At 40.4% G+C, this 16,070-nt stretch overlaps 2 protein-coding genes across 11 annotated transcripts in view; one reads left to right on the top strand and one right to left on the bottom strand.

Annotated features, from left to right (window-relative positions):
* Window positions 1-11,158, bottom strand: part of dlg1b (discs large MAGUK scaffold protein 1b) — a 479,606-nt gene extending 468,448 nt beyond the window's left edge. For 6 of the 10 annotated variants that reach the window (XM_059943981.1, XM_059943988.1, XM_059943998.1 and 3 more), the window contains exons 1-2: window positions 10,292-11,157; window positions 9,997-10,128 (exon numbers count right to left, since the gene is read on the bottom strand). In XM_059943981.1, the coding sequence (XP_059799964.1) occupies window positions 9,997-10,128; window positions 10,292-10,310 (151 nt within the window). In that variant the 5' untranslated portion in view covers window positions 10,311-11,157. Of the gene's footprint in view, window positions 1-9,996; window positions 10,129-10,291 lie in introns of those variants that run through there. The other 4 variants (XM_059943959.1, XM_059943963.1, XM_059943971.1 and 1 more) reach the window with 2 other exon arrangements.
* LOC132403368 (uncharacterized) lies at window positions 10,633-15,093 on the top strand. Its single transcript, XM_059986788.1, has 3 exons — window positions 10,633-10,689; window positions 10,926-11,422; window positions 12,093-15,093. The coding sequence occupies exons 1-3, from the start codon at window positions 10,633-10,635 to the stop codon at window positions 12,280-12,282; spliced, it is 744 nt and encodes a 247-aa protein (XP_059842771.1). The 3' UTR covers window positions 12,283-15,093.
* The last annotated feature ends 977 nt before the right edge of the window (window positions 15,094-16,070 follow it).

The following is a 16,070-nucleotide window of genomic DNA, read 5'->3' as shown; positions in this document are numbered from 1 at the left end:
CCCTCATATCTCATTTAAATCTTTTAAATCATCTCCATGATAACTCCATGGTCACCTCTATGTGCCTCCAGTGATTTATATAACTTCAAAGTGACCCCTCAGCCCCTATGCTTCAAGGAAAAATGTCCTGTCTGTCTGACTTCCCTTTATAGCCCTCTCATCGCAGTAACATCTTTGCAACTCTTTTCTGGTCCTTCTCCAGTTTAATACCATCCTTCCCACAGCAGATTGATCAGATCTGTACACAGTACTTCAAATGTGGCCTTACGAACATCTTGTAACATTATCTCCCAAAGTTTTGTTCTATTATATGAGCATATGAATTGAAAATAAAATAACTAGTGAAAGGAGTGACCCAGGACAAAGGACTTCAAGAGAGCACATTCCAAAATATTAATGCAATACTGAAGCTCAAATACACTAGTTTTCCAGTTGTAATCTGCAAACCAAATCGGAATGAAATTCTACAAAAGCTTTCAACTCACTGCAAATTATCCATTTAAAGCTTAAATTCTCTGTTAACATTATATTGAAGGAGAATAACCAGTAAATTTATCAAATAGCGTAGATAGCAATCTTGAATGTGGTTAAGAAAATAATGAGCAACAGCCACAAAAACATCTGGAGGAACTCAGCAGGCCAGGCAGCATCTATAGAAAAGAGTGAGTAGTCGACGTTTTGGACTGAGACCTTTCATCAGGAGGAGAGAATAATGAGAAGCAATGATCCACTCGGTACAGCAAAACAGAATCATAGATTTGAAAAGGCTTCCTGGACTTAGACAAATGCATTTAAGTACAATGCGTATGTATGCGACAAATGCACGTTTGAAGCATACAAGCTACTTGTGTTTTTTTAAGGCGGAACAAAAGATCTTAAAAACAAAAACGTGCTAAGGTGGCCAGTGACAAGCACCGAATTTAGTATTCTAAATCCCAAGGAATACACACAATTTGCAAATTTTCCCAATTTACCATTCAGCTGGAAATGAATAAAATCTAACTGGTGATTTTTGCTCCCAGTATATTCTTAAAATACAGTTATAACCAATTTTGCATGTAACAAATAACTACTTGCCCAATGTCATTTTACCTCAAAGCAACTGCTATTATAACTAACCCATTGCGAAGTCCAAAATTTGTGATTTATTCTACTGTATTTTCAGCTAGAATGGAAAATGATCATACTACTCACATTCTTTACAACCATTAAATAAATATGCAAGTAGCTTTGCCTTGGCAGATGTTATCAAATCATGGGGTATAGTAATCTGGAAAACTTCACAAAAAACAAGGATGAAAATAAGCTTGTAAAATGATATGAAGAAGTTCACCTATATAGAGCCATACAAAATCCAAAATACATTTTGCAATTAAACCTATACTTTGGCACAGTCATCACTGTGATGTAGGAAGTGAATGACTGATTAATAAAAATGGGTTGCCAAATTTGTCAGAATGAATATAAAGGGCCACTTGAAAAAAACAATATGTTAACATGCAACCTTTCCTCCAACCCACGCTCCCAAATGTTTTGCAATTTATCCAAATCCAAACAACATTCAAGACTGAATGTCTTGGACCTCGCCAGTGAATGAAACTCCATAGGAACTCTGGATATGACAATTTTGCAACTTATACATTATCCTATTATGAAAATCATCATTTCTCATCTTTTAGAAATCTTGAGTCACAATTTTCAAACATTAAAATGCCCAGAAGTGGAGAAAAGCACATAAGTTGTTAATGCATTCTAGATGTTAACACTGGAACCATTAAAAACCCAGCAGGATTTAAGCAAATGGATGGATGGAAAAGGACAATTGATTCATCTTGGATAGCTTCTCGTCAGAAAAAGATAGCAGTAGTTAGCATGACCAAGCTTGTTAATCGTAATCAAATCATGCCGACAAAATAGCTGTAAACACCAAAATATTTAGCAGAAATAAACCTCTATCATTCTGCAACCAGTCACTGTGGTATTCTGTACATCTACGCAAAACATTGTGAATTTTTGCAGAGACATTGAAACCTGCAGCATAGAGGAAGCCAGTTGGCTGACTGCACTTGAAAATTTTTAAGAGACAGCACAACTCTGCAAAATTTTCCTTCTAATTATATATTCAATTTCCTTCATAAATTCAATTAAGTAGTAACAGTCTTGGACTGAGTCATGTCCCCTGTGCTTTTCATCATAATATTTAAATGGCAATACTGATCATTTTAATTTCAAGATACCATTTGGACTAGTGGGATTTCCTTACAATGAGACACATAATCTATTTGTAACACATATCTAATTAGACAATTAACAAAAAGAAGATTTATAGCATGGAAACAATCCAGCAAAAGACCCCAAAATTCAAAGTGACCTAGTATATAGGTGTACTATCAACCTTTTTTTCATTCGTATATCCTTGACAAATATGAAAGTACTCAGTTAAACAGTAATTGCAAGACAAGAAAGAGCCTACCATAGGTTTCACGAACCAACCACTCTGCATATAACATAGATGTCATGCATTCAGTATTTAAATCTGGTTATTTGTCATCAATTTATTATGAATGATCTGCCACTATTGCAAAACATGCCTTGAGCAGTTCCTCTGGATCAAGAACTTGCTTCCACTGTAGCTCTCTGGGTTCCAAAAATCACTTATAAATAATGTCAGTGGAGGAACTCCATATATTGCAATTGGTGAATGAAAATCCTTTCAACCCGACTGGAAACAAGAGAAAATCAGTAGATGCTGGAAATCCACCACACACAAAATGCTGGAGGAACTCAGCAGGCCAGGTAGCGTCGATATTGCAAGCAGAGATGCTTTAGTAGGACTGGAGAAAAACGAAAGCTGAGGAGTAGATTTAAAGGATAAGGGAGAGTGGGAGAGTGTGTGGGGGGGGGAAGAAGGGGATAGAAACAAGGCGATAGGTGAAACATGGGGGATATAATTAGAAGCAAAGAGCTGGGAAGTTGATTGGTGAAAAAGATACAGGGTTGGAGTAGGGGGAATCTAATAGGAAAGGACAGAAGTCCATGAAAGAAAGAAACATTAAAGGGAGGCAATGGGCAGGCAAGGAGATGAGATGAGAGAGGAAAATGTGGGTGGGGACTGGTGAAGGGAGGAGGCCATTACAGGAAATTCAACAACTTGATACCATCAGGTTGGAGGCTGCCCAGACTGAACACAAGGTGTTGTACCTCCACCTGAGTGTGGCCTCATTGCGACAGTAGAGGATGCCATGGATTGACAAAGCAGAATGGAATTAAAATGGGTGGCCACTGGGAGATCCCACATTTTCTGTGTGCAGATCAGTCTCCCAATCTAATTTGGGTCTCACCGATATACAGGAGGCCACATCAGGAGCACAATATATGACCCCAACAGACTCACAGATGAAGTGTTGCCTCATCTGGAAGGACTCATTTGGGGCCCAGCATGAAAGTAAGTGAGTGAGGTGTAGGAGCAAATGTAACATTTGTTCCGCTTGCAAGGATAAGCTCCAGGAGGGCGATCAGAGGAAAGAGACGAATGGGTAAGGGAGTTGCATAGGAAGCTAATCTTACAGAAAGCAGAAAATTGGGGGGGGGGGTGGGGGAAGAAAGATGTGCTTGGTGATGGGATCCCATTTGAGATGGCAGAATTTGTGGAGAATTACGTGCTGGATGCAGAGGTTGATGGGGTGGTAGATGAGGACAAGAGGAACCCTATCCCTAAGCGTGGAGGAACGACGGGGTGAGAGTAAACATGTGAAATGGAAACAATGCAGTTGAGGGTAGCACTGATGGTAGAGAAAGGGAAGCCCCTTTCTTTGAAGAAGGAAGAGGACATCTCCTTCGTTCTGGAATGAAAGCCTCATCCAGACAGCAGATGTAGTGGAGACAGAGGAATTGAGAGAAGGGGATGGCATCTTTATAATGAAATATTCCCTATTGGAAATATTCCAACTTCCTCAGCTACATTTTGTGCTACCTAGGCTAACAGTTCTCCTTGTCACCGCATCTGAATCATTCATTGTTTCTCTTTCCATAGATGCTGCCCAACCTGATATGTTTTTTCCAGCAGCCTTTACTTGTTGCTATATTGACGACCTTGTCATCCCAATACTTGGACTGAGATTTTGTACCATCTCTCATATTCCTCCATAGGTTAGACGAATTTTGGGACAAACCTTTCCAAACCTGGAGCAGTTTTTGCCCAAAGCATTGAGAACATCAATTCTTTCCCTCTGCCCACCTGGTCATCTTTTGCCATGAAGGAGCTTGAATGTTTTCCTATATTTCAGGTATATGGCATCGAGCATGCAAACCACCTAGATAGCCCAAGAGTGACAACTGAGTGTAATCAGGCTGTCACTGTTACGGATATTGATCTGTGAGGGGATGCTGATATTAGTTCACTTATCAAATCGTGGATATGGAGGCTGACCCCCTCCCAAACCTCATCACATAGATATCATTTTTGTGTTTGAGTGTGTGCTGTAGGCTCATAGCAATGTAGGGATCACTGCTGTCCAGCAGATTCTGAACTTGGTACCAAGTTTGATGACTTCCTCTTCAAATATTTCCTGTCAAAACACTGAACAGATGCACTGACAGCAACTGCAGATATCAATTTCCACCTTTGTTGAGGTGGAAAATGGCATTTTCCCAGGGACATATTATGTACTTCCAATGTCAGAGGAAGGCAGCTTGGCAAAGAGGCCTAAAAGTGAAACTACCATCACCATTGCATTCCATCCAACACAAGGGCAGAAAATTAAACTAACAAATTAAGGTGAGCTCAGTAGACCAAATCCAGAGCACATTTAATACCAGAACTTCACCCTGATTTTCTTCATTTGCCAACTACTATTAATAGCCCCAATAATTGGATTGAAAACTGTTATTGCTTAGCAAATACCAAGGTAAAAAAGAATCACAAGTCAAACGCTCCCTTCCTTCATCACAGCATATTCAAAGAAAAGTAGAAGATCAACATCACCACATTCCTACAAATTTAAAAGATCTATAATAGCATCCCCATCAAGCACTCCACTGATACATTACAACTTCTAAATGCATTACAGTTTTTATAATTGACCAAGACACTCAACAATAATTTCAGGTGCCTCCAAATTTCTTGGTGTTCACCTGGCGGAGGATCTCACCTGGCCCCTCAACACCAGCTCCATAGCCAAGAAAGCCCAGCAGCGTCTCTACTTTCTGCGAAGGCTGAGAAAAGTCCTTCTCCCACCGCCACCCTCATCCTCACCACATTTTGCAGAGGATGTATCAAGAGCATCCTGAGCAGCTGCATCACTGCCTGGTTCAGGAATTGCACCGTCTTGGATCGCAAGACTCTACAACGGATAGTGAGGACAGCTAAGATCATCGGGGTCCCTCTTCCCACCATTACCGACATTTACACCACACGGTGCACCCGCAAAGTTAACAGCATTGTGAAGGATCCCACGCACCCCTCATACAAACTCTTCTCCCTCCTGCCATCTGGCAAAAGGTACCGAAGCATTCAGGCTCTCACGACCAGACTGTGCAACAGTTTCTTCCCCCAAGTCATCAGACTCCTCAATACCCAGAGTCTAGACGGACATCTACATCATTATTATATTGAAATTTGTCCTACTGTGTTCATTATTTATTTATTTATTAATTATTGTGCTGCCCTGCACTGCTTTGTGCACTTTATGTGGTCCTGTGTAGGTCTGTAGTCCGAAACATTGACAGTGCTTCTTCCTATAGATGCTGCCTGGCCTGCTGCGTTCCACCAGCATTTTGTGTGTTGCTTGAATTTCCAGCACCTGCAGATTTCCTCGTGTTAGTGTAGTTTTTGTGTTGTTTTTACGTAGTCTAGTGTAGCCTTGAGTTGTCTCACAGTCTAGTGTAGCTTTGTGTTGTTTCATGTAGCACCAGGGTCCTGGAGGAACGTCATTTCATTTTTACTGTGTACTGTACCAGCAGTTTATGGCCGAAATGACAATAAAAAGCAACTTGACTTGACTTGAAATAAAACTGTAGGGGTTGTGGGGAGGTCACTTTAATTGTTTTACAAGCTACAGCAAGTTAAACAATGCTGTCCTTCAAACGGTCTTTTTTTTAAAATTTTCTATTAATTATTTCCATCTCACCAAATCAAATTCAGGCCAACACTTTCATTTCATACTGTTTACACTGTAAGCACAGTAGGAACATCTAATATTTATGTTAATTCATTATGTGACATGTATTGTAAAATACAATGAACTTTTAGTACCATTACAGGTGGGGTGAGAAGACACTACCAGTTTATTTGTGAATATGTAACATTTAATAAGCTTTAGTATTGTAAAATTCCAAGAAAATTCATTTATTTATACAAATGTTGAGATAAAATTTAAAAGGTAGTGGAATGAAAGGAAGAGGAGTACCTTTGAAATTGGTAATGATACATCGGGAACGAAAATGGATGTTCCTAGATGCAAGCATTTAAATGGGCTGAATTCATTCTGGCCATTTCAAGCCAGTACTCAGACAAGTCCAGGACTTAACAGATTGAGATCTGAAACTTGAAGCTTTCAGTTCTGCTCAAGCTTAACTGAAGATAAAGCTTCAGTTCTGGTCACCTCACTACAGGAAGGATGTGGAAGCCATAGAAAGGGTGCAGAGGAGATTTACAAAGATGTTGCCTGGACTGGGGAGCATGCCTTATGAGAATAGGTTGAGTGAACACGGCCTTTTCTCCTTGGAGCGACGGAGGATGAAAGGTGACATAATAGCGGTGTACAAGATGATGAGAGGCATTGATTGTGTGGATAATCAGAGGCTTTTTCTCAGGGCTGAAATGGTGATGAGTATGTGGAATGGGCTGCGGGCAATGGCGGTGGAGGTGGATAAGATAAGGTCTTTTAAGAAACTTTTAGACAGGTACACGGAGCTTAGAAAAACAGAAGGCTATGGGTAAGCCTAGTAATTTCTAAGGTAGGGACATGTTCGGCACAACTTTGTGGGCCGTATTGTGCTGTAGGTTTTCTATGTTTCTATCTGAAATGTAATGCTGGTCAGTTGAGACCAACGGAAATGCCCATGATCTGAAATCCAACTTTAATAGGGAATGTAGGTTTGCAGACCAGAAGTCAAAGGGGAAGCTTCAAGTTATTTTGCCTTCATGTTGAAAGTTCTTAAAATACTTTATAATAAACATTTGAATTCAAAAATACTTAGAACAAAATGCTACAGCACAGGAACAGTCCTTTTAGCACAGGATGTCTGTGCTGACCATGAAGCCAATTTAAAATGCACCTAGATGTAGAATTTTGTCACATCCTGGCCAGATCATATAACCTAATGCAGAACTTACTGAATGCAGTTAGTATGTTTGTCTTATTGGTCTTGTTTCAGAAAAGTAGATTTATGATACAAAGATGAAACTGTTAGCTTGTGAATATTGAATTAATAAATTAGTAATACCATTTTTCATTGTGGGGTTTAACTCTGCTGGTGTCAAAACACCTCAACCACTGCTGTCCCATCTGCTTTCACCATTGCACATGGCACAAAACTCCAGGCAGGTTCCACTCGTGTTAAAAATTACCTCTCAAATCCCCTTTTAACTTTCCCCCTCTCATCTTAAAGATATGCCCCTCTGACATTAGATATTTCCATTATTGGTGGGGGGGGGGGGGGAAGAGAAAGAACTGCTCACCTACCCCATCCTTGCCTCCATTTTATACACTTCTACCTGGTCAAATGTAGCCTCCAATATTCCAGAAACAATCCAATCCATGATTTAAATTAAATATAGTTCCAACAGATGTCAAAGCTCATCCCCAGGTTTGCCCTCTGTTGAAGTCATTAGTAGCACTGAGGTCTCTGCACCATGACATTCAGTAACTCTGCCAAGTCACCTTTAGAATATGAGCAGAATCTGAGAAGGATTGATGAGAATGCAGGGACATTTTTTTTTAGAAAAATTATCAAAGTCCAATTAGTGTAAAATTAATAATTGTTAGTCCGCATTGATTTCATGGGCAAAGGAGTTTGTTTTCATCTTATGCACATGTCAATGACAAATAACTACTCCAACTTCAGGAACTTCTACATATGATCACATTCAAAATATTGTACCTGAATAAACTGCTGATACTAAAATCAGAGTTAGACCCCACAATGAAGAACGGTATTATTAATCATTCATTTATCCAACAGTTTAAAAGCTAATAGTTTCATCTTTTTTATAATGAATCTGCTTTTCTGAAGCAAGACTTTAAGACAAACACTCTAACTACAAATATCACCACTTCGTCAGTAAGTTCTGCAGTAGGTTAAATGATGTGGCCTGGATGTGATAAAATTCTACAATATGTAAAGCTTATGAATACTGCTAATGAAAATGACAATCACCATCCTAAACTGCTACAGTCTTTCAGAAGACACCAACAGCCTCTTTAGCTTAAGAAGGCCAGTACGGTGATTCAGTAATGGAAGTCAGGATAGTGCAGAGCTTAGGAATGGAAATTGCTGAGAGAGTTTTGCCAAGCTCTTGCTGCTACGTCCTACATGCTGATGGCCAGGTTTGTTGAGTAGTGAATAGAAGCTTTAAATGTCTATTTTACATCTAACTTTTTGGATTTCCACCAAGTGAATTGTTTCAACTTAGTTCAGTTTCAAGTCTTATTGAATCTGCAATCATTTTGGTAAATGAAAAGCATTTCAGGTACCATGAAGGCACCTTGTAGGCAGTTGGAAAGTGCAAGTCACTCATCTCAGAAAGCCCAGTTTCACCATTTGCCCCTGAATGTGTGCAAAACAAATCAAGTATTTCCACTATTGAGTGAAAGGCGGCAGAGCCTCACATCTAGTAGTAAGTCTGAATCCTTCCACAAATGAAGAATACCTTTTTGTGGTATAATGAGTGCTAATAACCAGATCCTAATTTAAGATTTCCTTGTGTTAAGATTATCAGGGTCATTTGCAATGACAATATTTTCCACCAGAGTGGAAGGATTTGTCAAAAAAAGTTCAGAGGCACTGGATAACATCTTTATTCTACTCCAAAAAAATCAAAGTCAACTTGTCAAAGCCCCTTCTTATCTCTGTAAATCAACGCCACAGAAAACCCCGTTTAAATATACTGTACACACAACCTATAAAAAATTATTTTTAATAAACTGTGTTGAAGGCAAACATCAAATATGCTCAATTGCTGACGATTAGTATTCTGAAACTATACTTTTACTCGTTTTCCTTATGACAAAGTTGTTTTAATCGTACTGTTATACTCTATCCGTCTCCAAACTGCTCTAACAACAGATTTGGAAACAAGATTAAACCTGCCATTTAAAGACATTTATTACAACTCCCATTGTCGTCATTTTCAAAACATTTCCGCGAAATTATATCGCTTTCCCTAAAAATTAATGTCGTGAACCGAATGATTTCTTCAGCGCCAACTCGACACGTGTACAGTGAATGCAGCGAATACTGTACAGGAAAGCCAGCCCTGGTCCAGCCTGTTTACATCCACAAGCCACGCCCCTTCACTCCACAGAACTTCCTGTTCACCACCAAATAAAACAAAACCTCCAGAAGCCAGACGCTCACCACGAGCATCCGTGAACTTTACGCATCAACATCTAACAAGGCTATTGAATACTACATAAATATCTGTCGCCCTGTTGTTACTCATTTCAACGTACATAATAAAAAATCTTCAGTCTGCTCAAAAATCGCTAATCTGATGCAAGAGCAATATTTTCAAGTTATCTTGCTCGACTGTTCCCTTCAATTTATAAACTGTCTGCTTAAGTAACAGGTTGTCAGCGCAACTGGCTCAGAGAAGCCATCGATTGGTCGCAGCGTTAAAGCGGCGTACTGCACAATATCGGTTCTATTCAAAACAGAAATTACAACATAATTCGAAACAGCGGGTGAATAATTTTGCAACTCGCATCAAGTGATCAAACTGATGATTTCCAAATAAAAAGTTAAGACTTACTGCACAGATGCCTACACACGTACCTATTAATGCTTGGAAGAGATTGCTCCGAAATATATTAATGACCCTTTCGATGGACGCGCGGAGCTGACGGTCCTCAGTCTTTGCGAGCTTGGCACGATAATTCTCCAGGAGCTTCAGAGCTCGCTGAGCATCTGTCACACAAGCCAAGATAAAAGTCATATTCCAAAGTCACAGAGAACTTAACACCTGAAGAACTTTAATGCGGGTAGTCGTATGTTCAATATACAAAAGGCGCTGCATTTTTAAAGTATCTAAATTTATAAAGGTAAGGCACTATCTAAAAAGTTAACTCACCTTGTTTACGAATCGGCATCCTCCCAGAGCTGGGAATTCCCCCAAATGTCACTTTAAATTCTGTAGACGATGGAAGTGTTTTTCTCTTCAATGCTTTAAAAATTCTTGGTGAGTTTCCAATGTTTCCACCCCAAGAAAATAAGGTGGCAAATACATACACCCTTCAGTTTCACTAGCAATTTATTAACCTTAAAAACAACTTGATTTAAATGCTCCTTTAAAACAAAATTACAAATAGGATAATCTTTCACCTCTGACCGGTTTGGTGTTTCATGACCACATCCCAGACTTTTAAACTAAACATTCACAAAAGCCGCCTCCTCTGTATACTCAGTCGGGATATGATGAGTCAGGAACTCTTCTTTTATCTCCGCCGGTCAGTTCTCCAATTCCTCAAGGTGACCGGAGAAATTATACTCCTCTTTCCTCGCCACTCGAAAAGGTGACGATTCCGAACTCACTGGCTCCCGAAACCAGTTGCTTCCATTCAAAGAGTGAAGAAATTTGAGCAGGGTCTCTGATATTTCTCCTCTGGGATAGGGAAGGGGCAACGTTCGTAGCCTGTCCCCTCCCGAGAATATCGGTCTGATCCCCCGGGAAGAGCGGCTTTCCCTCCGTGCGGCCCCGAGGGTAGGTGATTCACTCCTCAGGGTCGGGGTTCAAGCTCCAGAGGCTGTCCCGAGGGGGAAAGGGGGTGATCCACCGCCGCCCTCTCGTTGCTCCAATCGCGCCACCCGATTATTCCCGTCACGGCACCAGGCGGGCCTCCGACCGGCCTCAACGGCGCGGCCCGGCGACTTCCTTCTCTCCCGCCCGAGAAACTTTGCCACTCGCTCACTCCACCTCCGCCTCCTCCCGGCGACTGACCGAGAAATTCCAAACTTTCCACCAAAATGGCGGCCGGCACCGGGAATCTCTCCCACGTGACCCGAGCGCCGTCCAATCGGGAGTGAACGGAGAGGGAGTGGGGGGGGTAGGGAGAGCTCCGACGGAAGGACGTGGAGATCCTGTCAGTGCCGGCGGTTCGGCCCCAGCGCTGGCCCGTGTCCTCCCGTCCCGGAAAGAAAAGTTGCGATCCAAGACACGTCGGGTGCTGGAAATGCGGCTGCGAGTGCTCACAACACCGGGCAGGTGAGACAGGAGAGAGACAGAGTTGCCGATGACTCTCATCAAAAACTTCGTCTCCTGCGGGGAAGCTCAATTCCCTTTTATCAGACAAAAGAAAAGTTTGATCATTAAATTACCAGTGAAAACTAAATAATTGAACGTGAAATTGAAATTATCTCTGAAATATCTTTCAATCTGTCCACACCATATAAAGGAAGGAAATGTCACTTTATATTTCCTTCACAATCTTGTTAAGTAGCCCTCACAGAAACGGAAATGTTCAATAAATCACGGCAAAGGGACAGTTTCTTTGAAATAAATGGAAAACACACTGCGCAAAGGATACAGATATGTTGAAACCCCAACCGTTTCCCTGACTATACAGCCAATGTGAGACTGGGATTTGGACATTTGAAAATGTGTATTTATTTACATCCATATTTTGAAAACAATACTCGCCAATAAATACATTCAGTGTAAGTACTCAACGTTGACATCCTACCCACTTTCAAAATGGGGTTATAAGTATTCCGTGTCTCTTGAGTCACTCCCACAAACTGAACACAACAGAAAACATTGTTTCCCAAAAACATCTTCTTTCTAATAGGCACGATTAAGCTGCATTATTGGGGGAAAAAATCTCTATGGAAAATACTCATAGAAAGTCCACTTATAATTCTGCGATTTTGTTTAGGGTAAATTCAGATATTCGTGGATCGGAATGTTGGCTGCGTTTCTCTTTAATAGTGACTGCGTGCGGGAAGTGTTACTACTCCGCCTACGCTCAGCACCTGAACCCATATCGACGTGGTTGGAACGGCCTTGATCCCTCTCCACACTGTAACCTGACGCTCCTATTTTCACTGCAGTCTGGTCAGGATTGAAAATCGATCTCCTGACAGCTGGAAATGACGGAACAGGGCGAGACATCCAGATTTCTAATAGCGTCGGAGACCAGATGGCGGCGATTGTAACTTCTACATTTAAAACGTCCACTTCCATGAAAATCATATGCTTAAATTGTAACAATGTTTTCTAGAGAATGTTGGTTATATCCTCTCTAATTTGAGACACCCTGGCAAAAGAACAATTCAAAACCTTGCTCTCAGCTATCCTAACCTAAATAAAAATATAATGAGGTTACAACTAAGCCGGAACTCTTGTTGTTCAAAATTGAATGAACGCAGGTAAGCTTTAGGTTATGAGTTGCCTGAAGCTATTTTTTCCCATTTCGAATAAGCAATACTTAAAATTCATGTAATCTAGGAAATTAGAAAGTTAAATATAATTAAAAGCATAAGCAATTTTAATTAGTAACAAATGCAATTGGGGAATGTGAGAGCAGCAGGGAGAGGTTTAAAGAAAAAAGCATACTGGCGGTTGTTTTCCAGTCAGTTATATTTTCCGTATGTTAGATATTTGGCAAACAGGAATGGTTGAGAAAAGTTAATTTTATAGGTGAATCTGTGGAACTATCTCTGCTCTTTGGCGTTATCAGTTCAGAGGATCTGTCCTGGGGCCAGCACGCAAGTACCTTTACAAAGACGACGCGGTAGCGCCTTTACCGTCTTTGAAGTTTGCACGGGTCCTGAATGTCACCCAAAGCTTTGACAAACTTTTAACAGATGCACAGCGGAGAATATACTGACTGGCTGCATCACGGCCTGATTTGGAAACACCAAAGCCCGTGAACGGAAAAGTCTATAAAAAGTAGTGAATAGAGCCCAGCTCTCCCACCATTGAACACATCTGCCGGGAGCGCGGCCGCTTAAATGCAGCATCCGGCATTAAGGACCCCCACCAAACAGGCCATGGTCTCTTTTTGCTGCTGCCATTGGGAATGAGGAACAGGAGCCTTACGTTCCATGCCACCGGAATCAGGAACAGGTATTACCTTTCAATCATCAAGCTCCTGAGCCATCGTGGATAACTTCACTCTCCTGGGCACTGAACTGATTGCACAACCTATGGACTCACTTTCAAGGACTCTACAACTCTTGCTTTCAATATTATGTATTATTATTTTTTCTAGTAGTGTTTGCACTTCTTGTCTTCTTTTGCACACTGATGTTTTGTCCATTTGGTAAATTATTTTTCATTAATTCCGTTGTATTTCTTTGCATTTACTGTGAATGCCCACAAGAAAATGAATCTGTCAGGTTTCCAAATCATGACAAATCATGCATACTTCGATAGTAAGTTTACTTTGAACTTTATTCAGGTTTTGAACTGAGTGTGGTAGAGGCCGGAGTATTAGATACTTTAAGGTCTTTAAAAGATAGAGGAAATGAGGATGATGGGGAACTGGTGCAGAAGGGGAGATGAGACAGCAATAAACAACCAATTGCATATTAATTGACTTGAGGGACCTGGCAACTACCTTCTGCTCCTACTCTCCCACCCCCTACTTTCTTATGCTTTTGGCAGGCAAGTGATAGAATCTGCAGTCTGGCTGATTTGGGGATAATAAAGTACAGGGTTTATATAAATGGTGGGTGATTGTGTAGTCTCAGTGCGGCAAAGAACCTGCCTCTGAGCTGTATGATTATGACTGTGTTCTAGTTTATTCTCCCGATCTATTAGGGTAGAAATGCCACTTGCAACAAGGCTTACTTGAGGAATGGAAGAAGAACTGGGATTTAGATAATTCTATTCTGATCGCAGCCCAGAGAATAATACTTAAACTTTCAGTAATGATCTAGTAGATTTAATCGGAAGTGATATTTCTTACATTTGGGTGGCAGGGTGGAAATACGTCTCTGTCACAGGAGGTGTAAGGCACTCCTTCCTTCCACCAGCCTATAGGTTACTCTTGGGACAGGTGTAACTCCTGCTTAGCCCCCCCCCCCCCCGCCCCCACTGATCAGGGTCATGTGAAGCCACAGGAGCAGAAGGTGGATGGTCGTATGTGCCGCTGGTACATATCACAGTTCCTGGTTTTTCAACCATTGACACCAGCAGACAATCTCTGAACTGTATTGAGGTCACCCGTCACCCGTCACCCGTCCCCCGTCACCCGTCCTGTAAAGACACCGCCCAGAGAAGGCAATGGCAAACCACTTCTGCAGAAAAAGAACTGCCAAGTGCAATCATGGTCATGGAAAACCACGACTGCCCACATCATGAGACACAGCACAGAACAAACACACAATTTATTTGCATATTGATGATAATACACTGTGGTAGCTAACCCACCAATAGCAACAAAATCACCATAATCAGATGCAAGCACAACTGAATTACAGTAAATAAATACCTAAAACTGATTTAATAACCTATCTCATTGTGATAAAATTAAAAGAGAAATTCAGGAAATCAAAAATATTAGCATAGATTTCGTCACGGTTACAAACTAATAGTGTTCACCTTTCTCTACCTAACAGATTAGAAACTGTTCAGTAGCAAATATTATTAGCAATTGTGGACACATTGTTCATCAAAAAAAATTCAAAAAATCAGCAGAAGAACAAGAAGCCTTACAAATCATATCTATATATTTTTTTGCCCTACAGAGGGTACATTTGCACTGGATTATGTGGTTAGCTGATATTATCTTCTCCTGTTTCCATCAGGATTGTATTCACAACATGTTCTTTATAGCTTCTTCAACTGTCTGTTTGAATAATGTATCTAACATAAAGAAAATATGCAGTGTCTTAAAGTTAGTTTGTTTTTGTACTAAGTGTATAATTGTACAGAATTTATTTATTGATCAACAACAAAATATTTATGTTAAGTACTAAAAAATAATTGAAGCATTCTGAGATTTCGTTTGAAACTTACTCTGAGTTTCATTAATTCAATTACATAAATTTATAAATATGTAAAGAGAAGGAAATGTTACAGAAAAAAGTTTAATATTCTATACTCAAAAATATTAAAACTATTGCAACAATTGGCAAATACTGAATGAGAGCTCAATTCCTAGACCTTTACTACAGCTTTAATTCTTTTCTACAGATTTTGGTGTTAATTCATCTGTGGAATTCTCTACCACAGGAAACAGTTGAGGCCAGTTCATTGGCTATATTGAAGAGGAAGTTAGATATGGCCCTTGTGGCTAAAGGGATCAGGGGGTATGGAGAGAAAGCAGGTACAGGCTTCTGAGTTGGATCATCAGCCATGATCATACTGAATAGCAGTGCAGGCTCGAAGGGCTGAATGGCCTACTCCGGCACCTATTTTCTATGTTTCAAAGTTGTAACTGTTTGCATTACTGTCGTGTAAACATTGTTTCAGAGTAGTTCTCATTTAGGTTAATTGAAAGCAAGAGCTAAATCAGACAGGGGAAGGTAAAGAAGAGTGATAGACTTTAAGAGGAAGTTTCTAATGAAATGAAGATAATTGTAGAGGGAAAATTTAAGAAGGAAACTCCAAGTGTGGAAGATCAAGTCAACTAATTCTTCCCTTGTTTTCAATATAGAGTTTCTTCTCCCAGCAGTGGTTGTAAAAGTCAAGGATGGAGGGGTGTTTTGAGGGCTTTATTTATTTATTTATTGATTGATTGATTGATTGATATACAGTGCAGAAGAGGCCAACTGGCCCTTCAAGCCATGTCGCTAAACAACCCCGATTTAACCCTAATCTAATCACTTGACAATTTACAATGACCAATTAACCCACCACTGGTATGTCTTTGGACTGTGGAAGGAAACCGGAGCACTTGGAAAAA

The sequence above is a fragment of the Hypanus sabinus genome, chromosome 2 (assembly GCF_030144855.1).
Source record: "Hypanus sabinus isolate sHypSab1 chromosome 2, sHypSab1.hap1, whole genome shotgun sequence".
Classification (NCBI taxonomy): Eukaryota; Metazoa; Chordata; class Chondrichthyes; order Myliobatiformes; family Dasyatidae; genus Hypanus; species Hypanus sabinus.
This window is presented reverse-complemented; position numbering and strand designations above follow the sequence as displayed.

What these genes read in the sequence shown, in the direction of transcription:
- LOC132403368 (XM_059986788.1), top strand. Translation starts at nt 10,633, where the DNA reads ATGATGAGTCAGGAACTCTTCTTTTATCTCCGCCGGTCAGTTCTCCAA. An exon ending in CAGTTCTCCAATTCCTCAAG is followed by an intron (nt 10,690 to 10,925) that starts GTGACCGGAGAA and finishes CCCCGAGGGTAG; the next exon opens with GTGATTCACTCCTCAGGGTC. An exon ending in GTGCTCACAACACCGGGCAG is followed by an intron (nt 11,423 to 12,092) that starts GTGAGACAGGAG and finishes GATTTTGTTTAG; the next exon opens with GGTAAATTCAGATATTCGTG.